Genomic DNA, 26,013 nt, shown 5'->3' on the forward strand with positions numbered 1-26,013 from the left:
GTCATCCCATGTTTCTGTATTTCAAACCAGAAAATTGAGAAGAGACCTCAAAAGAGGCCAACATCACGCTGCTTGGTAACACCAAGATTGCAGGGAATAGTAGAGGAGAAACAAATGGAAGAAACGGTAGAATTGTTTGCTTACTTTGAGTTGTTTTAAAATACTGCTTGAAAATATAATATCTTTTCTGGGCAGCAACATTGTCATCTTGTTGATTTAACAAGTATAAAGATTGGTAGAATCTAATGAATTGTAGCCCTATTGCTCCTAATGACTGAGCTTCTATGGAGAATTATAAAGCTGATAACGTGAAGTAGCTTTGCTATTTGCATGCAATTTCACCATCATGTTCATGCCCATGAATCATGAAAGGGTGACACATGCCCTTTCAAATAATTGCAGAGGATCAAAATAGGGCATTTACAAAAGATGTAACATACAAGAAACCAGAAGTCAAACAAATAATTGCACAGTTAAATCATCTTCACACTGCAGCCACTGGATAGCTTCCTTAGAGAGAAAGCAAACAAACAACAGAAGTCATGACAAACTGGCACAATTTATTGTAGGAGCTACTTTTACATAGGCAACAGTCGGTCACTCCTGATAGGATTTAACGAGAAGCCACATAAGTAGCACAGTCATCAAAACAACCATAAAGTTCAAGAAGAGCTCTTGTGTGGATTTATCCATGGTCGTAGTGTGTTAAGGAGCAGGAAGTCGCAACCAGTTGTGTAGAAATAGACCAGTTCAGATGAGCCAACACCTCAGAATAACAGCAGGCTGAACTCGACTCCAACACACTCTTCAAACTTATTGGTTGTCTGAAATAAATGAGTACACAGATCTTTCCTGTTAGTTTAAATTTAGTTTTCATAGATCTCCTCAAACAACTTCCAACATTCAAAACATTGAAAAGGAATAAAATGGGTTCAGAAACATATCAGCTCTTGATCTGTCTTATTAAATATACTGTGCAAACAAAAATACAGAAATTTCTAGATAAACTCAACAGGCCTAGAGAATCTGTGGAGAGAAAGCAGAGTTAGTGTCTCAGGTCCAGTTCCAAAGAAGGGTCACTGGACCCAAAATATTAACTTTGTTTTCTATCCACAGATGGTGCCAGACCTGCTGAGTTCCTCTAGTAAGTTTGTTTTTGTTTGTGATTTCCAGCATCGGCAGTTCTTTGGTTTATTTCATTAAGTATAATCTCTTCTTTTGTTGAAACTATGAATTTGAGGTGACTAGATGTAATACATCATTATACTTTCCTTTCATTTCTGAAATCTCAATTCAAATCCAACCCATCAGATGAAAAAGGAGTCTCGCATTTTTTAGATGGTCCAAAAGGCCCAACTGCAATGATCTTAAATAGGTCCTAGTGTATGCGGGGCCACAGCAGAAAAATGTCCACAGCTGAGAATAAACTCCGTTAAGAAAGGCAAACTTATCTTTTTGGGGGCGAAGCTCGAGCATTACAATCATAAAGTCATGTAGCACAGAAACAGATTACTGATAAAAGCTGGGAGTCCTGAGTCATGCATGATCTCCCCAGCATTACATCTAAATATTTAGTAGGTCCAACCAACCAGGTCATCAGAAAGATGATGGAAGATCACAAAATAGGGACTGGTATGAAAACCTGACAATGGGACTTAGGACAGCCATAACAGATGTGGTTCCCATGATGGGTTAAGGAGCCATATAGAAAGAAAGAAACAGAGGAAGAGCCTCCAGTCCGGAGAACTGCTTCAGTAATCGGCGCTGCTGAGAAGGCAGTTGAAGCCTGTGTTTAGTGGAGGATGAAGGGGCTTAAGAAGAAGTCTCAGGAGACATTTCAACAGCCTGGAAAGCAGCAGATGAGCTCAGGAGAAGCCCATGAGCTAATATTTTAACTCAATGAAACAGAGGGTATGGTGAAGGAAGTACACAAGCAAAGTTTGCTTGGTGCAGCTATGCAACATTAAAGCTCGAAGAAACCCAGGGCAATATTAGCTGGTGAAGCTAGCAGTCCATGGACAAGCTGGAGTTGTGGCCATGTGTAGCTCCTGGAGTGCAGTTTTCAGGATGCAGGGGTGTGCAGTCCCAAAGAATCAAGAGTGAACAACCAGGGCACAAGCAGGCCATTAAGGGAGTCCATGATGGAGCAGCATTTGAGAGAGTTCCAAAACTAGGAGATCATAAGTGAAGATTTGGAATTCCTTGAAGAGGAGACAAAATTGAAAAAACTTTGGTGACCCAGTTTGAGAGGGTTGCTGAGAAATTCACTTGCAGTCTTAGGTGTTTAAGCACAGTTTGTCTGTTACCCACATCGACCTGTGTTAATTATGGATATTAGAATAAAAATCACAAATAAATACTGTAGATTTTTTTTGCTCCAACTTTGTATTGTAAAGTTTATTTTTCTTGTTGGATATCATGGAAACTTGTGGTTTTATTCTCTTACAAATTACCTTAGATCTCACAATTCATCTTAATTGAAGTAAAATATTTCTGGACCCTAGCCAGACAATTTTATAAATTTGGCAGTCTGTCTCTGAGATCATAACAATTAAAATTTATTCAACAACTTAAAGACTCAAAATTGTAGAAAGAATTTTTTAAAAATCATATTTCAGGTTGATCTTCCAATGTTAAAAGTTAACACACAATGCTAATGTAATTAATTCTGCTCAGCTTCATGCTATGACACACACGGGCTGTTCAATAAAGTTCCCGTTTTGCTAAAAAGGCTTGATTTGCTACCACAGATTTCCCTCATCTTGAATAGCAGACAAACTTATTTTAAAAATACATGATGTAGTTAAGACAGAAATTAAGTAGCAATGAATGAGCTTAACAGCTGTGCAATGAATGTGGCTATAGTAATTTGAAATCTAAATATAATATGTGGCAACAGTCATCTAAGGCCAACACCAAAGTTTAAGGTCAAAATAATTTTCATTGTTAATAGTTACATTTGGACTATTAAGAGATTAATTTAATGTGGTAAACTAAAAACAAATCTGTTGCATCTGAAATAGTTTCCAAATAATTCCAAGCAAAACAAACATAATTGCAACCATCTTTGACTGGTCAGTTGTACTCACTTCTAGAGTATAATCCCCAACTATGAAGCACTATACTATCAAGTTACAAGGATGTTTGATTTATGCTTGGAACTAACACCACTCCTCTCAGCATATGTGACAAACAGATATTAAAACATTTGACTAGCCATGATCTAAAAATACATTGGGTTTTAACACTGATGTAGTGTTTCTAAATTGAAATTTCTTCACCAATATCACTGGACAATTTACTTTAAAAATTCTTAAGTTCCTAGTAAGGTTAAAAAGGGAAAAGTAACAATCCTAAATAATTTTAAGAGCAGTTTTTTTTCTCTGTTTTCGATTGTAGATGTGCTTACTCTTTATTGGTAAAATTTGCATTATTTCAAAAGACTACATACAAATGTATGTCTCAAGTGCAAAATCACAAGTTTTTGCTGAAGTAAGATATTGGGATGAGCTGTAAAATAATTTCTCCATTAAGCAAATTCGATTTAAAGTATTAAATATTCTTTGTAATATATTAGCATCAAAAAGCTTTATACTTTTTGGTGTGCACAGTACTTAGTGATTTGAAATGATTTGATCATTTGTGTAATCGATATCCTTAGCTGTTTATGAAGTCCAAAGTTTATTTGCAAACTAATTCTCTCTTTTACTTAATGGTAAATATTATTAAAGAAAATGTGAGATATTAATTGGAAAGCAATACTTCTCTGCAGAATTCCATTAGCAAGCTAAAAAAGTTACATTTTTAAAAATATGAATAATAAAGAATTAATAATCAGTTACAATGAAATGTGGCTATGAGATTTTATTATAACGTTTCAGTTGACTGCAAATAATATATTAACTCAAGAAGCATTAAACATCTTTTAAAAAGTAAATTAGCAGCTAAACCTCTTTATATTACAAATAGGTTTAGTTGAGTAATGTTCGTGCTTTAGCACCCAAAATTAAATGATATTCTTATTTGTTCTTGATAAATTAATAAGTAAGAATATAAGAAGAAAGTGAAGCTCATAAATCCCATTCTAAAAATGTGGTTGAATGATTTCTGAATTGTGCGAAACCAAATTCCTTGCACTAACTACATCAGTATCTTTAGCTCGTTCTGAATTAGTTCATTGTTTAAAGGTGTGAATAATTCCCAAAGAAAATCAAGAATTTGGAAAGACCCACAAAATCTGTAAGAGCAATACTTGTTACTTGCCATATTACTTCACAAACATGCATTGTATACTTTACCTATGCAGAAAATTATCAAAATGTTGCAGCAATGAATGCCTCTCCACCTCTGAGAAGATAGCCCTGGTTCATTCACTGTCGATCTTCAAGTGCAGTCTGTGCAGCAAAGCTCTGAGCAGGATCTAAAGTAGTCCAGAATGGAAAGCAGTGCTATATTTTTGGCAATAAAGGCAATGACGTCACAGGTATAGAATGTCACTAAGTGGATGGACCTAAAAGCGTGGCGGGTTCTCTGAGTACTATCTTATGCTTGCTAAATCTTACTATTAATTTTTAAAACATTTGAATTATAAAACGAACATACTTTCATTGCAAAAAAAAGTAATAGGAAAAGCAATGCAATAATTTTAACTGTAAATGTCAAAATGATTTTTTTTCCATTGACTAATTTTCCTGAATGGAAGTTTTCTTTTTCCTTTACCTTCATAATCTGACATCTTGAAACTTTGAATGAACAGATAACCTGCTCCCAAATTGTCATGAGTGACCATTTCATTTGCTGATAGTTAGCACTACAGTGATTCATGCGCAACGTTTGCTCCTCTCTGCACTCTGTATTCATCTCCATATATTTGAACAGCAACAGGAAATGCATTGATATAGCAGCTTTAATGTAGCAAAACATCCTAAGATATTTTAACATACAATAATTGACACCAAGCCAAAGGACGAGACATTCAAATATGTATCCAAATGCCTTCTTAAAGTAGTAACTTATAAGGAATGTTGTAAAGAAAAAGAGGTGTGAGAGAAGAGGTTTAAAAAGGAATTCTAGGCTTGTGGCCTAGACAAGTGAAAGACTTGGTTGGCAATAGTAAGATGAGGAAAGTGAAGATGGCACAAGTGCCTAGAATTGGAGGAACCCAGACTCCAAACTCAGTACTGAAACACTGACGGAGGCTTCTTTTTCAAATTAAACTAAGGCAAATTTCCAAGCATCCTTTTAAGAACAATCACATCTTTCCTAAAGTGTGGTGAGCAGAACTGGATCCAACACTCTAGTTGTAACCTAACCAGAGTGTCATACAGACTCAGTAGAATTTCTCTGTTCTTGTATTCAGTTCCTGTTTATTGTTGTGCCCACTTTCTGAGTGTACGGGTTCTTTAGCAGTCTAATGTGTCTGTGTGAGTTCTTGAGAAGTCGAATATGTTCTAGAGTGTACAGGGAGAATAACCTTCTGGTCTAACAAAAAGAGTCTTGTTGACAAAATGAAGTTTATTGCATCTCTCCAACTATTCATCGGTTTAAATATAGGCTCTACATTACTACAAAAACTCTTGGCAGAGCCTAGCCTTTGGTTTACCTCCATAGGATTCTACTTTATGCTTAAAGTCTTCAGTACATTATTATAATGCATGATGTCTATTGCACTGAATCAAGTATTAACACTTTCAGAACCATTTATGCCCATATAAAACATGTTTCCCAACCTTATCTCTGATAGCGATTATATATTTCTTTACATAATTAGATTTACCATTAGCCCATCTCCTCCTAGGTTTTTGATTTTACAAATTCAGACAATCTGGAATTACCATGATTCTCCCTGAATGTGTTATCTTCAGAATTAAAAGAATGGTAGTTTTATTGGAAAGAACTTAGTCCTCTTGGTCTGTGTTCATGAAGATCTGAGGTCAATGATTCTCTTCTACACTGGAGGATTTTTAATCTCACTCCTTTATCTTGGAAAGTCCATCACACCTGCAGGCACCTCTTCCTTTTATATTCTTCAAATGTTGCTAAACTCTTATTAGAGTTGTCCTTCAAGAAGGTTTTATGCACCATCTCTTTAATTTGTGTCAGTGATTTTTTATTCTCAGTCCACAGATATCCATATTGAAGTAGATAGATTTTCTACTTCAAATTGTCGATTAATTTAGATTATTTTCACCTTCACCTCTTGAATTGTTGGTGGAATCACTTATTTACTTCCTTGACTCTTTTATTTGAGGATTCCTTTGTGCCTGATGTGAAGATTTTTTTTGGTAGGTAGGAAGATCAGATATTTTGCTTGAACTTGCTCCTTCATAATCATCTCAGCTTCTAATGTATGACTTGAATTTGTTAAAACTAGTGGTTCTCTATACCATGTTGCAATCTGATTCAATACAATTCTTGAACTGTCTTGAGAGGAGTTTAGTGTTCAGTTGCAACATTTTTGTTTGCCATTCTTCTTAAATCTTGTTGATACTTAGAATCTGAACCCTCTTCAGGTTTATAGTAAAGGAAAACAATTCAACCAAACCAGTATATTGCTTTCAATCTCTTATCCCAACATAATTAACCTCAGGGGATTCTGCTTTTTGTTTGGGTTCCATCATGAATTTAAGGAACCCCGTAATATCTTTTGCCTGCTATTCTTTGAATGACTGTGTCTTCACCCCAACTGTTCTTTGGATAGTTGTCATTTAACCCCTTCCTGCTTTTGTAATCCAGATATCCATAATTAATCTAGTCCCATTTACCAGCATTTAGCCCATATCCCTCTAAGTCCTTCCTATTCATGTATTTTTCCAGATGCCTTTTAAATGTTGCAATTGTACCAGCCTCCACCACTTCCTCTGGCAGTTCATTCCATACACACACCGCTTTCTGTGTGAAGAAGTTGCCCCTTAGGTCCTTTTTAAATCTTCCCCCCCTCACCTTAACACTTTCAGAACCATTTACACCCACGTAAAACATGTTCCCCAACCTTATCTCTGATAGCTATTATTATATATTTGCTTACATAATTAGATTTACTTTTAGCCCATCTCCCCCAAGGTTTCAATTTGGTTAATTATGCCCTCTAGTTTTGGATTCCACTACCCTGTCGAAAAAAAACCAATGCTCCTCCTAATTTTATAAACTTCTATAAGGTTGCTCCTCAGCCTCCGATGCTTCAGGGAAAGCAACCCCAGCTTAATCAGCCTCTCTCCATAGCTCAAATCCTCCAACACTGACAACATCCTCATAAATATTTTCTGAACCGTTTCAAGTTTCACAACATCTTTCCTATAGCAGGGGGACCAGAACTGAACGCAGCCTGCCAAAAGTGGCCTACCAAAGACATGTACAGCTGCACTGTGACCTCCCAACTTCTATACACAATGCACTGACCAATAAAGGCAAGCATATCAAAAATGTCCTAACCAATGTCGAGTACAGCTGCAACATGACCTACAACTCCTGTATTCAATGCACTGACCAATAAAGGCAAGCATGTCAAAAGCCTTCTTCACTACCCTGTCCACCTGCGTCTCCACATTTGAGAAACTATAAATCTGCACTCCAAGGTCTTTTTGTTCAGCAACACTCCCTAGGACCTTACCATTAGGTATATAAGTTCTGCCGTAGCTCATCCTACCAAAATATGGCACCTCACATTTATCTAGATTAAATTCCATCCACCACTCTTTGGCCTATTGGTCCATCTGATCAATGTCCCATTGTACTCTGGAGGTAATCTTCTTCATTGTCCACTACACCTTCAACTATGTTGTCACCTGCAAATCTACTAACTATAACTCCTAGACTGGGACTCTGGGTAATCCAAAGTACAGGAAAGGAGAAAATTGTGGCTATAAGAGCTGCTCCTTTTTTGCAGTTGTTTTTAGTGTTGGAGCTGACTTCCTCGGTTTCTTGAAGTGGTAATTATTGTATTGTTTTGGAACTTTGGAAAAAAATTGATCAAAACAATAGTAATTTAAAATGGGAAGAAAGAAGAAGATCAGATACCATGTGGGAAATGAAAACAGAAAGGAGCAGAGCACTTGTCTGCTCATTTTACCAACCTCTCAATATCCTGCGGTAGTTGATTGGTGTCATCCTCACTGTTGGGCACACCTTGAAGTTAAGAATCATTAACAAATTTTGAAATGTTGCTTTCTATTGAAATATCCAAGGCTAATTGTCGAATAATGATTGTGTTAAATGGAGATTTGGAAGAGGACATGGTGAAGGAGAGCCGGTCCTTTTATTTTGGAATCTGATCCTGTTTCAGATATCATCAAGAGGCAGAACGGAGATAAGGAATAAGAGGTGATGAAAGAGAATTCCAAAGTTCATGCTAAGGGAAGAAGAGCATGAGATTCCCAAGCTATAAGTGGATAAATAAGAACAATGTGAGGGCAGTCCTTTGAGAGGGAAAATAGGCATGCATTTACCCATTCAAAACCAGGAACTTGGAGATGCAGTGTTTGTAAGATCATTGGAGTAGAAGGTCAGATATTTCATGCTTAAAGATGAAGTTGAGAGACAGTAGGATTATACTGGACAAGAAGGAATCCTTTGTACTAGCCTATATCTGTTCAGAACTGGGTTCAAAACTATGTCCATCCCTGTTTTGAAACACTGAGCATTTGATGCTATCCTTCAACATCAACCAAATCTCTAACCTAATTATTTGGAGAAATTGTTTGGAGATTCAGTGTTTAAAAGTATCTGAAAACAAAAAAAAGTATTTAATTTCTTACCATAGTTTCTTTTTCTTCACTTTTCATTGCTCTTTAAAACCCATGTATAAAATACTTTTGAAATATAATATATGTATGTACTATTAAAGTGGTCAGCATAAAGTATTCAGCTCTGTAGATGATGAGAAGCAGTCAATAATTTGTGTCACTGCTGCCTATTCAGTGGTGACAGAATGTCAACATTATTCTTACATCTGATAGGAAGCTATCTCTTTGTGATCTGTCCCACTTTGGCTATAACTTGGCAGTAAATCAAGCTTGCGACCAGATCATTCAAGCCATATCTGTGTCTGTACCTTTGTGGAATGTCTTAGTTTAGACTACATGGCTGAATATAGGACTGTCTTTTAAAAGGAGGAAAATTCCAAAACTGAGATCCAAATTGGCTGGGGAGGCCTCACAGATGGACAATGGGACATGAAAGCAGATTTTAAGCAATCAATAGTTGGTGGGTGTGGGAACTGGTCCATAAAGGCTGGCGAGTGGGAGGTCATCTTGTAAGCTGAAAAATGGGCATCATTTTTAATGGGATGGCAACACTCCTATCAGAGGCATCAGACATACAGAAGGCTAAAGATGGGTGTTTTTCGGGAAAGCCTGTATTTAAGTGAGGTGGAGAGAAGTGCTCCACAGAACTGATAGGAAGAGGAGGCCAGCAAGTCTCAGCAAGTAATAAAGTTTGATAGTCACAGAGGAAGTCAGCAATTGTACAGTGGTCGCACGAATATTGTTGCAATTAGCTGTCCCAGTACAGCTATAACACTGAGCGGCACGGTGGCACAGTGGTTAGCACTGCTGCCTCACAGCACCAGAGACCCGGGTTCAATTCTCACCTCTGGCGACTGACTCGGTGTGGACTTGTTGGGCCGAATGGCCTGTTTCCACACTGTAATGCAATCTAACATTGGCTCCAATCAGACAATGTGGAAAATCATCCTGGTATGTCCTGTAATCGAAAGGCAGGACAAATCTAATCTGGCCCAACCACTCTAGTGTCAATTATCAGTAAAACGATAGAAGGAGTCATCGACAGTGCCATCTGTTTTGCAATGACCTATGCACTGGTGCTCAGTCTGGGTTCTACCAGGGCCACATCTCCTGACCTCAGTTCAGACTTTGTTCAAACATAGACAAAAGAGCTGAATTCCAGAGCTGAGGTAAGAGTGGCCGCCCTTGACACCAAGGTTGCTTGAGTGTGGCATCAATGTGCCCGAGCAAAATTAGATTAACTGGGAATCAGAGGGAGAACTCTGCACTGTTTGGAGTCATATGTAGCACAAACAAAGATGTACAGATTACAATAGAAATCCAATTCCATGCATTAGCGGAATCACACTGAAGTGTCAATCCACAAGCTCCTTTAGGCATCTGAAAATCTTCCACCCGGTATATACAATCCATCCAGCAGTGAGTCTGTGTACTGACCAGAATGAATCAGGATATTCAATGACTCCAGAATGCATGTGAGGCACGTCAAACATACCAATCCTAAAAGCAGAGCAAGCTTCCAAATTCTCATGGTATTCTTTGGATAAAAGTAGCAATAGACATATTCACAGTGCACAGGGAAGATTACATCATTATAGTGGTTTACTTTTCCTAAATTTCCATTATTGGATGACGGTGAAACATAATGAGTACAACCATCACTGACACTATGACCACTATTTTCAGTTGATTCAGTAAGCCAGAATGGATATTACACATCTTAGTTCAATGGCAAACCATTTAATGAAATGTATACAGATTGAGGGGTGACCTATGTCATGTTCACGTTCAATTGGTTCGTGCTATCACCATTGTCAAGCAACATAGCAACATTTTTGCATTGCATTGCTGCATTTTCCTGCAATGCCAATGAAGAAAGAATTACTATCCCCAGGACAATTTGTGCTCAGAAGGCAAATGCAAGTGCTCTTGACCCACATTCTATTGTCTAACCAATCTAAGACATTGAACATTCTTCTTCAAAGACATGAAGGATATGCAGAACATCAGGTAGAGAACTAGCAAAAATATGCACCAGGCAGAGAATGCAAGTTAGAAATCCAAATGTAAATGAATACCAGCAAAGATTTCTAGAATATACAACCAGCCTAGATCATACAAAATCATTTCTGATCATGGTACCATGATCATTACAAATGAACAGGAGCCAACTCAGACTAATGTATGACATACCAATCATGTTTGAAGAGAGTGAGGAAGAAAACTTTGACAATGATTCTGTGATGATGATGAATAAGAATAGCCAGCAGCAAGACAACCATATTGCAGATTATGATATGATTTATGGACAAAGTTTACAAAAACGATGATTTAATGTACACCTATGAGGCAAAATTGAAAAGTGTGGTGCTGGAAAAACACAGCAGGTCAAGCAGCATCCAAGCAGCAGGGGAGTCGATGTTTCAAGCATAAGCCCTTCATCAGGAATTCCCAAAACGTCAACATTCCTGCTCACCATTCCTGCTGTGCTTTTCCAGTGCAATACTTTTTGACTCTGATCTCCAGCATCTGCAGTCCTCACTTTCACCTATGAGGCAAAGTCAATGTTTGATAAATTTAAGAAGATGTATCATCAGTTCACAGAAGGCTACATCTCAGAGTTTAACAGGTTTGTTAAAGGACTTAAGAAATGCAATGTAGAACTCCTAGAGTCTGTGTTGGCAATTAAGCTATTAGACTGTCCACAAACTTTGCATATTGGTTCTGATAGGTGTTCAGTTTTAAGCAATGATCCTCTTTTTGAACAACTGGCTGTTGCACTAAAAATGTTTTTTGGAGATAATCCTTCCCAGTTATATTCTCAGGACTTGTTGGGATTTCTGTAGTGATCAAAAAGTATTGACGACTATGATTACTGACTCTCAAAGTCAAAGGGCCTTTATTGCAGGCAACCATTTAGGATGGAACTTCTGAAGCCTTTTGCAGGGGATTTGTTCCTTTAATGGATTTCCTGAATCAAGGGAAATGCAGTATTGAGGTGATATCTGACAATTGAAGTAGTCCAGAAATCCACAGGAATAATTAAATTTCCAGCGTGACTCTAAATTATATTATGCTATGAACTGTCCAAGCATAAAGAATCAAGTATTTGAAACGACTCATGAAACAAATGGTCCTGAGGATGACTAGGATAAAAATCAACAGCAAGAAAATATTGTGTCAGTGCCTGAAACTTAAGTCGGCCCACAAGTATCTTTGTTGCTGACTTATTAATCAATTGTGCTCAACTAGGTAGTGGCTTTACTCAATAGTGTGTGATATCGACTGACTGAGCTATTATTTATAAACCTGGACAAAGGACTCAAAAATAGGGTAAAAATGTGGAAGCTCTAGTTGCTTTTGCCTCAGGAATGATAATTGTTGTCATCTTTAAAAGAGTGAACTTGTGAAATCATAGGATTGCATCATCTCATAAGCCCTGATGTCATCTCAAGTGTCATATTGTTATTACTGAGTAAGTCTTCAATAAAAAAAATGTGTTTCATTTCTGAGTTAACAGATAATGAAGGTCAGCTTGCAAATGACAAATTTCAGGACATGTAAAAGAACTTAATTATTAAAGTAACACATACAGCTGCACAAAGTCTAGTCAGTGATGGCAGATGCAAAAAGAATTATAAAGCATGTGTATTTGATAAAGCCGTATACTGAGTTTCAAACATTACTGTATATATTTGAGGAAACTGGAAGTTTTTCATCAAGTGGTCCAAGAAATGCTATCAACCTCTGCAGATAGGGTTCTGGCTGATCAGAATAAACTTATATGGAAATTGCATGAAAAAGTTGTAAGAATTAAAGTTACAATTAAATTATGCCAGGGTTATAGATAAAGAGTATAAATCCCCTGTAGAGCAGATCATTACGCAATGTAATACATGTATTAAATATCAAAAGACATCATCATGCCTGGTTGTACATTTCCCTTTAGCATAGGAATTCAGTGAAGTAGCAGTCATGGAGCTGAAGACATGGGACATTCTTCAGAAAAATGATTAAGTTTTGAACATGTGGCAGCAGTTTTAGCATATGCACGTCGAAAAATAAATTAAGGACCATATGGACTATAGTGAACAAAGTCATGGGAAATTAGGTTGCATGGGCATTGAGTGACCAATAAAATTCTTCCCAGAAGGCAATAAGACATACTGGTCTGAACCAGTACATTCATTTCCAAGTTTCACTTCTGAGGTAACAGATAATGAAGGTCAATTTGCAAATAACAAATTTCAGGGCATGAACTTAATTATCATAGTATACTGCTGCACAAAGTCTGGTCAGGAGTAGCCTATGCCAAAAGAAGCCATGTAATAATTGGTGAGATATTGCACAAAATGTAGGCAGATCAGAAGAACCGTAAGTTACAAACAGCATGGGCAGTACATGTAAAAATCTCTTTACAAGCCACACTAATTAGATAGGGTTCGGATCCACAGTTGTCTTCAAGACTGCATGACAATGCTCCAGTACAACAATGCACAGCAATAAAGAAAAAAAAAGTTTGGTTTATAGACCCATCTAAATGGATTACATGTCAATGGAAAAGTGTTCATTAAAACTCAGCCATCAGAAAACATTAGCAGAGCATTGTGACATTGCATCAGACCATCTGGAGAAGATTTCAGATCTGATGACATGATTTACTCTAAAGTACAAGGATACAGGGAATGGAAAGGACCAGGAAAAGTTATTGGGCATGACAGATAAACTTTCACAATATGACACATAAAGGCACATTCCTCACCTGCTGTGAGGTAATTGATGAAGCACCATGTTACAAGTTCTACAAATTGGAACAGAAGGGGCAGGATCTTAGAGTTCAGGAATTACATACTTATATACATTCTGGTTGTGAAGTATATGAAAATGTAATGTCCATTGGCTCAAAGTAGATTTATGGGTCATTTTGAAGGCATAGAGTCGGATGACTGGAGGGTGGCCATGATAGCCTGGCATACAGACATGTGTACAGGAAAATATAAAGACAAATTACATTTCCAAAATGAGGAACAAGAATTGAGCACCATGGATTGTTAGCAATGGGGACAAGAGTAGAGAACTAGAAACAGATCCAGTACTGATATAGGCAATACATATAGAAAAAAAAGTCATGTGCAGTCAAGCAGATTTTAAGCAGGCATTATGACAGGAGTAGCCCAGAAAGATCTCAACATCAGAAAAGAGGCTGCAGTCAGACAAGACAACTCAGTGATGTGGGTAATAGAGAGTCTTCTCCATTAATGGATGAAAGTAGAAGTCCCAATGATCGAGAGTTTCTGACAACTGTAGAATGGAAGATATGGTGATAGTAGAAGCTAACTTAAGAGAGTTAGAGGATTAGAAATAACTTGGAGTAGATTTCAAAATTGAAGATAAAAATAAATTTGCTCTGTCATACATGTGGATCTGTATGGAAAAGGTCTTACCAAATGGCACTTATAAACTAAGGATACATTGGTAATTGGAGGGGAGGAATAGTTTAGGGAGCAAAATGTTTAGTACAGGCAGTCCTATGGCTGGAAAAGTACGTTTGAATATCTTTTTAACCATTTTAATAACCTTGTGTTGAAAGTATAACTCTATAGATAGCAAAATTGCAGTCCTTCAGAGTAACCAGCTCAAGACAGGAGTAACCTTACAATCCAAAAGGAAGCATCAGGAATTAATGAAAGCTCCAGAAGTTATATAAATGAGTTAAATGATGTTTCTTGGATTTGATATTTTTCAGTAAGGGTACTTCGGTCAACATTAACTTATTCACCACCAAGAGTGGATCTGAAAATGTTCTATCAGAAGTATAACAGAAAACATTCAAGATATTCATTGAAACTTATAAGATTCTTAAGAGGCTTGATAGGGTAAATATTGAGAGGGTATTTCTCTTTATGTGAGGGTCTAGGACCAGAGAGCTTGGTCTCAGAATAAAGGGGCACCAATTTAAGACTGAGATGAGGAGCAATTCCTTCTCTCAGAGGACTCCTTGCTAGAGCGAGCTGTGGGGACAGAATCCTTGTGTATATTTAAGGTCGAGGTGGATAGATTCTTAATCAGTAGAAGAATCAAGGTTTATGGGAAAAGGACAGGAATGTGGACATAAGGAATGTTGGAACAGCTGTTATTGAAAAGAGCTTAACAGCCCATTCCTATTTCTTATGGACATTATTTTTGGTAGAGGGGTGCCAATAACATTGAAGAAAATTTATAGATTGAATTATGAAAGAATTCAAAATTGGCAGAGAAGCTTCTGGAGTTTTCAAACATGTGGCTTTGGAAATTAGGCTGAGTCAAATATAATACTATACTGAGAGTCTTACTTAGAAAATGCCAATCCTATTGCAATTAGTCATACCGGGACAGAAAGATGAGGCTGCTACCAAAGATGAGATGGAATGGCTGAAATGTCTCATCAGAAAGCACAACAGTTTAAGCACTCAGACTAGACCAAACACAAATTTTGATCTAACAGAACTTAGTCTGGCTATGAGAAATCCAAAGATGGAGAACATTTTTTAAGAGTGAATAAAATTCATTAAAAAATGAAAATTAAGAAGCATATCCTGTAGACCTCAGCTTTGGATGATCCCAATAATATGACAATAGTCATTGTTTAAACATCATTTCTGCATGATATATGTTAGCGATGACTTGTGATAGTTCTTGTGGGACAAAAAGGGGAAAGGTTGCTCCTTGGCGTGGAAGACAAAGAAAATGAGAAGAGTGGTGAAAAGCACACAAGCTGCTAGATCTCTAACTTTCATTTATATGGTGTTCCGTTTGTGTAAGATTTGAGGAAATTCTATATGTTAACAGGACAGACAAAGCAACTCTAATAGAATAGAGTATCTTTGTGGAATAATGTACATTCTACAAAAGGTGGAAGTGAAAATGACTATGGATAGATAGAACCAGTTTAAAGCAGAGTTGGAGGAGAAAGAGAAGTGTTTGAATTTTTCATAAAGAGGAACATTTCTGCATAAAAATCAATATTCTAGGGAAAGGCTGAGTTTCTATGTAACAATGGGAAATCTGAGATTGTGTTTTATTTTTATCTATGTACCCTTTATAAATCTAACTTTTTTCTTAAAACAAAAGGAGTCTGTCAACATAAGAAATTCAGATCTCTTTAACAGTCATCTCCAGAGCTGATGATGCTAATTGGATTCTGTATTTAAGAGCTTTGTTCCTAGGGCCTTTGTGGTGCAGTGGTAGATTATTCATTCATAGGATGAGGGCATCTCTGGTTAGGCCAGCATTTGGTGCCCATCCCTAATTGTCCAGATATCGCCTAGACCATCGCCTCCCCATAATATCCCTACCTCTGAGCCAGGAGACTTGTGTTCAAATCCCACCTGCTTGAGAAGTGTGTAATAGCATCACTTTTGATTTTAAATATAAATAAGACTCCTGGAGTTTAATGGTGGTAGGTAGTTGATGAAAACTTTGAAAGTCAAATGAAACCAGGTTATAGTCCAACTGATTTATTTAAAATCACAAGCTTTTGGAGAGTTGCTCTTTCGTCAGGACTATAACCTGTTGTGGTGTGGTTTTTCACATTGTCCACCACAGTCCAATGATGTTGATGATTTGGTGGGTAGATAAAAAGTCATTCAGATGTGTATACAAATAATTAGAACTAAGAGCCGGGTTCTTCTAGATATAAAAAAAGGAACTGAGTTCCTCTTCAGCAGGGAGCTGGTTTCTGGACAGCAAGAGTCCCATAGGGAAAGGTGGAAGCAAGTGTTTCTGCAAAACTAAACAAAAGCTTTATAAATCTCTGAGTGTATTTTGCTGTCTGATTCAACATATGGATGTCAGCCTATAAAACAAAAAACAGCTGCTCCTCAGATGCTGACTGGCCTGCTGTTCTTTTCCAGCACCACACTCTTGACTCTTTGACAATGACACTAAGACTTGAAATCTCATTGATGGAGGTAACACCTGCAAGTTGCAGAATTTTCCTTACGTTTGAAGGCACTTCAGACTCAAGAACCCAGAGGATATATGCCATGGTCATCAAATACATCAGAGCAGTGTGTTTCCATGTCAGCTTTACACACCAGGACAGCACTGGAATTTGCACCAGTTGGTGAACTGATGAGAAGGAAGTCATGAGATAACTTTACTGTACTGCATTGAATGAGGACAATGATGAATGCATGCCTTTGTTTTATGACATATTGGATTCCCCAAATCAAACCACACATCAGAATCTCATTTTCAGAAAATCTATGACCTGCAGAATGGATTCCTTGTAGTCATATGTTAACTGTCATTATCCACAGTCTATGCTTTGGGGTCCTATTTCGTGTAAGTAGCCATATCTTCAGACATTCACTGTCCAACCAGGGAAGTGTCCAGTTGGTCTGAAAAGCTGGCGACTCTGGGACTGTCTCAGGATGAATGTTGCGGTAGCTTCCTGACTACCTTGTACACTGAGTACCTTGCAGCATCTTTTTCTGATGGACATATACTAACAGCGTATTCAATGAGAGAAACTCTTCCCTATTCTTGAAGGTACCTGACTGTTCAGGAGGAGATCTGATACCATAATTGTATACCCACCTAAACTGGGTACTGCAGCAATGGTCCTGAACCTAACCACCTTCAAGGTCTGACGAGGCTGGTTTTTGTGAAACCCTGTGGATTGTGACATCTGTGAGCTGCTTGATGCAGAGATGGAACTTTGACTGGCTTATCCACAAATGTCTGAAGGATCCTTGGAGTAATCTGTTTAATGTAGAAATGGCAATTCTCACCACTGCAACCCATTGGCTGCAAATTCTGTTACAGCATTGAACACCAACACAATCTGCCAAGAGTATTCTGGTAACCTTTGAAACTGACACGCTGAAATTTCCACGTGGCACAGCCTTTGTCAGTCACCTCTTTCATCTGGATAGTGCCTTCTGTGACCACTCTGCATTCTCCTCATCCATCTCCCCTTTCACCCACATGGACCTGTTACTCCTCTGGGTGTTACAATTCTGCTCTCTGGAATTGCCTCTCTCTCCCTCTCATTTTCATCTCGACCAGAGGATTCAACATATGAATGCATAAGACCCTTTACTAACTGATACACTCAGAGCCTCTCAGCTCCCTTCACATTGCACAGTGAAGAAGCACTTCCTTTAATGTGTATGCGCATTCTACAATACTTACAGTTGATGCCCCTCCCTCACCCCACCATGTGTTCATGCTTCTCACTTTCCCTGTGTTGTAATGTTGTGGCTCTGAATGGCTTCCAATCCTCAGTTGCCATGAGCTTTCACTTCCCTATAGATGGCCAGCCCACTGAAGCACTATGATCTAATGATCCTTCAACAAAATGTAAAAAACTCCTCATAACAGTAGTAAATGAGCTTCTTAACAATGTGCACCACTATTGTACCCCTCTCAATCACACCAGAAACATTGTCCCATAGCAAGAACACACTGGATTTCAATCTGATCATTTAGCAGTTCTTCTGTAATTCTGCTTTTGAAGGTCAAATAAAGTAATAATGTGTAAGTATTTCTACTTCATTCCACTTTGAACAGAATCCAGTGCTCTGCTTCTTGCATGGTGCACGTACTAACACCTGTCACTGACTGCTATACTTGCAACAGAGCCTTCTAGAATTCTCACATTGCTGGTTAAAATAACCACGAGAAGCTATTGGAACAAAAATGCCTTTTCTTCCATTTAAGCCTAAGACTCAGAATTTGTTTGCTACTTGAAGAAATTGTGGACTATAAATTCAGTAGTATCCAAAGCTAGGTATGTTGAGCATGAAGCCCTGTTCTTGTTGAGTCAGCAGCACAAAACTTTTATGCTGCTACTGACTGGTGAGAATGACACATTACTCGTGTTACACAGTGATTGCACAGCTACCAGAGTTAGGTTAGTCAAGGTATGGCTGGCCATGTAATGGAGATTGGTGACTTCACTTCAAGGTAGCCAAAATTACATTGGCAAAACACATTTCGGCTGCCGACACCCAAACAGAACCTATTTTGAAGAAAAGTTTGATGTAGGAAGCAAAATAAAATCCAGGGCTCTCGATACTGTTTAGGGGCCCTTGTGCATTCTACCTTAATAAACTTGAGATCATCCAAAATATTGTTGGCTGTGTTCTATCTCACTCCAAATGCCATTCACACATCACAAAGGTGCTCACTAAACTATATTCGCTTCTAATTTAGCAGTGTCTTGATTTTACAATGATCATCTTTTGTTTGCAAATTCCTCCATGGCCTCAGCTCTCTCTAACTCTATAATCCCCTCCCATGAGTCATGATGATATCTAATGTCCTCCCACTTCTGGCCACTTGAGTATTTTTTAAATTGCTCCAACATTGATCACAATAGCTTCCACCCTAAGGCCTTAAACTCTAAAATTGCATACACACAATTCTCCTCTACCTCCCTCTCTATCTGTCTTTTAAATTCTCTTTGCCCAAATATTTGCTCACCTGCCCTAATATGCCATATGTGACTTCTGCATGTATCTGTGAAGGAACTTTGAAAGTCTTAATACATTTAAAACGTTTTCAAGATACAGTCTGTTTTTTGGTGTGCTCTTACCTGATTAATAACATATCTCAAACAGAACCAACTCCAGGGGATACCAATGAACAATTCATTCCAGCCTAAAATACAACCAATCACCACTCCCCTTCAGCTCCTTTGACAATGATGCCTCAAAGTGGTAATTTCTCCTTTAATCTCTAGAATGTCAATTTTACTAACAAATCTATTATGTAATCACAAACATACTGTAAGTTGAGAATAGCAATATTGATAAGGACAATGGTGGTGAGAAGCATAGAATCCCCACTGCATGGAAGAAGGCCATTTGGCCCATTGAATCCACACCGAAACACCGAACAGCATCAAACCCAGACCCACCCCCTTCAGTAACCCTGCATGTCCCATGGCTAATCCACCTACCCTGCACATCCCTGAATACTATGGGTAATTTAGTGTAGCCAATCTACCTAACCTGCACATCTTTGGACTGTGGGAAGAAACTGGAGCAGCCAGAGGAAACCCACTCAGACATAGGGAAGATGTGCACATTCCACACAGTTACCCAAGGCTGGAATCAAACTCTGATCCCTGGCGCTCTGAGGCAGCAGTGCTGACCACTAAGCCACTGTGCCACCCCTGCAAGGTCATGCAAGCAAAACTTTGTTTTCTCTCATCTTGTTTCATTCTGTCCATAGGGAAGGATATAGATAATCCTGTTCATGTAGAGACTCTCAGTGATCACCCTGATACAACCATGTACTGCAGAATGTGAGCTTACAGCTGATGTCACCTGTTGTCACCTAAAAGTTGTCCATGAAGTAAGACTTGAGGATTGCTGATACTGATTTGGTGAAGTGAAGTGTCACCATACATATTCTTAAGTAAAATTAATGTAAAAGAGTGTTCACTCATTACTGCCTGTGGTAGTGGCTGGCTGTGTAGTTCCCTCTTCCTACTGTTCTCCACTACTGTTTCTACTCTGTGTTACTTGGCCAATCTTTTTCAGGCTTCAACTCCAAAGGTGAGCCAACGGCCAATGAAACTAATTATGGCTGCAATCATTCTATTTCGGGGCAAAGATAGTTCTTTACCTGTGTATAGAAAGTGAACTTTATACAGTGATGAAGCACAACATAAAATTCCTAGGAATCAACTAACAGGTTGAAAATGATAAATTTGATGTTAATGTCTGGTTTATCATCTTGTTAAATTTATTTACTTCAGAGAAACAGCTGGTGGTTATAATTGAGCACATATAAACACAGAACAGCTGTGACACTGGGTGTGGAACAAGAGGGATAAGACTGAAGATGGTAATAAACTCACTTTATAAAAGACATGTGTCTTGGTTTCTATTAATACCTTACAGTTCTGCACAATTCCTTTAAATAGCAGTAGTGAGGGGGCCATCCTGTCCATGATTGCTACGTTTGCTGTGTGAGCTTAGCACGTGATAAGGTCAAGTGTTGAAGCATTCAACCATTGGAAACAGTTTCTTCAAGACACGCAGATTCTTTCTTTGTTTAACATTCAAATATTTCTGACATATGTCCACCTTAGCTGGTGTAAATGAAAAAAAAACTCTCCAAACATGAGAATTATACCCTGCACAAAGAAAATAGTTGACATTGTTGGAGGTCAATAATCTCATTTCTGTAGCATAGTGCTCCACGTCTAACCACCTCAAGTTGCTTCATTAACAGCCATCATACCATCATAAGGTCAGAAGTGGGGATGTTCAATGATGATTGCACGTAGTTCAGCACCACTTACAACTCCTCAGGTACTGAAGCAGTCTATATTCATATGTAGAAAGACTTGGATAACATCAAGGCTTGTGCGAATAAATGGAGAGTAACATTCAGGACATATAAAAACCAGGCAATGACCATCTCCAAACAGAGAGAACTCAATCATGTCCCCTTAATATCAATAGCATTACCATTGTTGCAACCTCATTATGTATATGTTGGCGATTATTATAGATCAGGAATTGAACTGGATCCATATAAATATTGCTACTACGAGCAGTTCAGAGGCTAGGAATTTCAGTGAGTAATTCATCTCCATACCGGTCAAAGCCTGTCAATCATCTGAGTACATCCCTATCATCTATCTACAAGGCATACCCAAAAGTGTGATTGAATTTTTTTCCACTTGTCTGGATGAATGTAGCTACAACAAAACTCAAGAAGCTCAACACCATCCAGGACAAAAGAACCTATCTGATATACACCCCACCTACCACAATTAATAATCAGCCCATTCACCACTGATGCACAGCAGAAGCATTGCATTCCATCATCTAGGATTCTTCAATTGCATCCTCTAAATTTGTGATGTCTATCATTTCGAACAATAAGGACAGCAGATGCAGGGGAACATTACCACTATGGCTTTTAAGCCATACACCATTCTGATGTATAACAATGTTATCATTCCTTCACTATGGGTGAGTCTAAATCCTGTAACTCTCTTTCTATTAGCACTATGGATGTAACTACATCATATGGACAGTGTCTCTGAGTTGAAAATAAATAGTACTTACAGCTTACTACTTGATTGATTCCACAACCTGTCATTATTACAGTGGGGGCCAGTAATTTCATAGTTTGATTGATAGTTCCAGGAGATTATTAAGGAATAAGCTCTTTTGATATGATGTCATGAATGCAAGTATTGTTTTTCAAAAGGGATTAATCAAGTATTTGAGGGGATTTAAATGTATTGATTGGGCTTTTATCAATGATAATATAGGAACTTAAAATTTTATTAAATCTCAGCCTGAGGTTTACTCAGGGTGGAAACTGATGAGTTGGTATGAAGGGAGGAAGGACAAACAATGATAGAGCATGGATTGGCGTGGGGCTATAAGGAACAAAAGAGGGTGATTGGCGGTTCACAAGATGACACTAAATTGACATAGGGTCCTAAGGCACCAGGGAAATTAGTGAAGAAGACGTACAGGTTACCAGGAGCCTTTGGGGATGGTTAAAGTGGCATCAGTGAGCATAAATTGTTATGGGTGCTGAATGGGGATTAGGTGGTTGGTAAGAGGATGTGAGGGTTGAGAATCAGAGATCATAATAGTGAATAAAACAACTGGACAAAGCTTCAGAGAATACAGGCAGGCCTTTGAACCAGTCTAGTGCAACACTTAGTAGCCAGTGTGTTCACCTCTGAAGTACTTCCTGGGGCAGACGTCCTGACTCTGGTGCGCATCCTCACTATTGAATTAAGAGCCTGAAACACAGCCTACTCTTTCCCAAGATGGGTGAAGCCAGCTGGGAAATTTCCCAATTCTGTGTACTTGCCACAGGCTGAAAATCTGGGCTACAGTTTGTGGCTATCATTTGTATGTAGCAACCATAATAAGTGGTGCATTGAATTGGAGTGGAAACATTGTACATTAGCTCAAATGTAATACTGAATACATACCATTGTATGCATTGCAATTGCATATTATTTCTTTAAAAAAAAGATATGTTCTCTCTTTGTAGCTGTTTCTTGCACTAATTCAGATTGATTTCTTTCTCAATATATATTTAGTAGTTTAATGTGATCTTCATGTCAATGAGTGTTTTTCCATAAACTTCCTAAGGGAAATAATCTAGTCCCTACTCACTGCCATCAAGACACAGTGAATTGAATTGAATTGAATTGAATTGAATTTATTGACACGTGTACCGAGGCACAGTAAAAAGCTCTGTCTTGTGAGCAATACAGGCAGATCACATAGTCAAGTAGCATAGATAAGTAACTAATAGGTAAATAGCGGGAAAACCAAAAACACAGCTACGGGTGAATGCTAAGAGTTTTGTGAGTCCATTTCAGTATTCTAACAACGGTGAGTAGAAACTGTTATGAAACCAGCTGATGCGTGTATTCAAGCTTCTGTACCTTCTCCCTGATGGTAGAGGTTGTAGAAAAGCATTGCCAGGGTGGGATGGATCTTTGAGAATGCTGACGGCCTTTCCTTGAAAGCGGGCCTGGTAGATGGATTCTATAGATGGGAGGTTGGCATTTGTGATTGTCCAGGCCGGGTTCACCACTCTCTGTAACCGTCTCCAATCTTGAATGGTACAGTTGCATACCAGGTAGTGATATATCGAGACAGAATACTCTTGATGACACACCTTGTAAAAGTTGGCAAGGGTATTTGCCGTCATGCCAAATTTCCTCAGCTGCCTGAGGAAGAAGACACCAGTGTGTCCACATGAAGAGTCCAAGAAAGCTTGCTGTGGAAAACCACTCCCAAGAGTTTGACACTTTCCACTCGTTCCACATCTGTGCTGTTAATGTGTTTGTGTGTGTTTGTGGCGGGGGTGGGGGGAGGGGATGGTGCGTGCATGAGTAATATCCCACTGAAAGTCAATAATGAGTTCCTTGGCTTTGCTAGCATTGAGAGCTAGGTTGTTCTCAGTGCACCATTTTTCCAGGTCTTACACCTCCTGTCTGTAGTCTGTTTCCAAATCAGAATGGTGATAGCTTGGAGAGGAACTTGCAGACAGTGGCGTTCCCATATAACTACTGCCTTTATCCTTCTAGATGAAAGTCATTGGGGGTTTGGAAGGTGCTGTTTAAGGAATGTTGGTGCATCTTGTAGATAATGCACCTCCCACTGCTACTACTGAGCATCAGTGATGGAGGGAGTGGCTGTTTGTGGCTGGGCATCACTGAGCAGGTTATTGCTGTGCAGATGTTGCTTGATAGCACTATTGATGACACCTTCCATCATTTTACTGATAGATTGAAAGTAGATTGATGGGGTGATAATTGGCTGGGTTGGATTTGTGCAGTTTTTTGTGCACAGGACACACTTGTGCAATTTTTCATGTTGTCAGGTAGATGCCAGTGTTGTACCTAACTTGGCTGGAGGCGTGGCACATTGAAAATGGTGATATTTGAGGAGCCTCCTCCTTCAGTGAGTTGTTTAATTGCCCACTACCATTCTCATGTGGCAGGACTGCAGAGCTTAAGTCTGATCCATTGGCAATGGAATCGCTTAGCTATGCCTATCGCTTGCTGCTTAGTCTGATTTTCAAATTATGAATATCTGACTTATGAACATGTGTACTTGCAAACAGCTATTTTATACTATTCTGCATTGTGTTCCAATTTGAATAGAAATGAACTTGCAATCAAGTTCAAGAATGCAATCCACTCACAACCCGACAACTACCTGTATTACTAAAATTTCCAGTTACTCCCTGAGACTTTTAATTCTCTTTCACGTTAGCAGGAGTATTCAAATCAGTAGAAAGGGTGGTACGAGACTTTTATTTACAAAGCTGGTTATGGATTGGGTATTTTAGTATTGCATTTTCTTTAATTTTCAAAAGTCAACATCCGTATAAGTTTATGATAGAGTTAAAGTCTGAAACTAGTAAATGCCATTATTAATTATGAATATTTTTGCTGTTCATTAGCATCTATTTAAGAAATAAATTATCAAATGGTTCAAATCACTGGGTACGGATAAAAAAAGACAGCATTAACCTGCTCAGTGATACCCAGCCACAAACAGCCACTCCCTCCATCACTGATGCTCAGTAGTAGCAGTGGGAGGTACATTATCTACAAGATGCACCAACATTCCTTAAACAGCACACTTTTCTTCTGTCCCAATAAACTGAGATTTGAATACAATATTAGTATGATATGCCAATTTAGCTGCTATTGTCATTGAAGTGAGTCACAGAATCACAAAATTGTTGTGGTGCAGAAGGTGGCTGTTTAGCTCATCATGCCTGCACTGGTTCTCTGAATAAGCAATATGACATAGGTCTATTTTCCTGCTTTTTCCCCATAACCCTGAATATTGATTAAAAAAAATGAGTCAGTTGAATTTGCTTCCACCAAACTTCCAGACAGGCATTCACACCCTAGCTGTTTGTTGTTAGTTCTCATATCACATTTGCTTCTTTTACACATTGCCTTATATCTGTGCTCTCTTCTATTCAATCCTTTTTTTTGAAAGGGAGCACTTTTTTCCCATTGATTCTACCTAGCCCCTCATGATTTTTAAAATTTGTATCAAATCTACTCATAGCTTCACTTCTCTAAGGAAAACAGCCCCAACTTCTCAATCTATCTTTATAGCTGAAATATCTCAATATTGGAACCGTTCTTGTACACCTCTTTGGTATTTCATAATTTTCAGAAGGTAGATAATAAAGTCCCTTAAAAGGGTCTGCAAGCTAGAGTTGACCTTATGGAATTGGGGGATTACCAATTGTGTTAGGGGATTCTGTAGTCCGAGGTATAGACAGATGTTCTGTGGCCAGCGGCGAATAATCAGAATGGTGTGTTTCTTCCCTGGTGCCAGGATCAAGGATGTCTCAGAGAGGGTGCAGAATGTTCTCACGGGGGAGAGGGGCCAGCAAAAGGTCATTGTCCACATTGGAACCAACGATATAGGAAGGGAAAAGGTTGAGATTCTGAAGGGAGATTACAGAGAGTTAGGCAGAAATTTAAAAAGGAGGTCCTCAAGGGTTGTAATATCTGGATTCCTCCCAGTGCTACAAGCTAGTGAGGGCAGGAATAGGAGGATAGAGCAGATGAATGCATGGCTGAGGAGCTGGTGTTTGGGAGAAGGATTCACATTTTTGGATCATTGGAGTCTCTTTTGGAGTAGAAGTGACCTGTACAAGAAGGACGGATTGCACCTAAATTGGAAGGGGACTAATATATTGGCAGGGAAATTTGCTAGAACTGCTTGGGAGGATTTAAACTAGTAAGGGG

The 26,013-nt window shown here is 38.5% G+C and overlaps 1 protein-coding gene across 1 annotated transcript; it reads right to left on the reverse strand.

The window, feature by feature from the left end:
* Positions 1 to 540: 540 nt before the first annotated feature.
* Positions 541 to 4,419, reverse strand: LOC122551146 (sarcolipin). The gene is made up of 2 exons (XM_043692771.1): positions 4,299 to 4,419; positions 541 to 824 (listed from the first exon to the last, which is right to left on the reverse strand). Exon 2 carries the CDS (start codon positions 691 to 693, stop codon positions 598 to 600), a length of 96 nt encoding a protein of 31 aa, XP_043548706.1. The 5' UTR covers positions 694 to 824; positions 4,299 to 4,419; the 3' UTR covers positions 541 to 597.
* Between the last annotated feature and the right edge of the window lie 21,594 nt (positions 4,420 to 26,013).

This window comes from Chiloscyllium plagiosum, chromosome 6, assembly GCF_004010195.1.
Source record: "Chiloscyllium plagiosum isolate BGI_BamShark_2017 chromosome 6, ASM401019v2, whole genome shotgun sequence".
NCBI lineage: Eukaryota > Metazoa > Chordata > Chondrichthyes > Orectolobiformes > Hemiscylliidae > Chiloscyllium > Chiloscyllium plagiosum.

Coding starts and splice junctions, on each gene's coding strand:
- LOC122551146 (XM_043692771.1), bottom strand. CDS start 693: ATGGATAAATCCACACAAGAGCTCTTCTTGAACTTTATGGTTGTTTTG.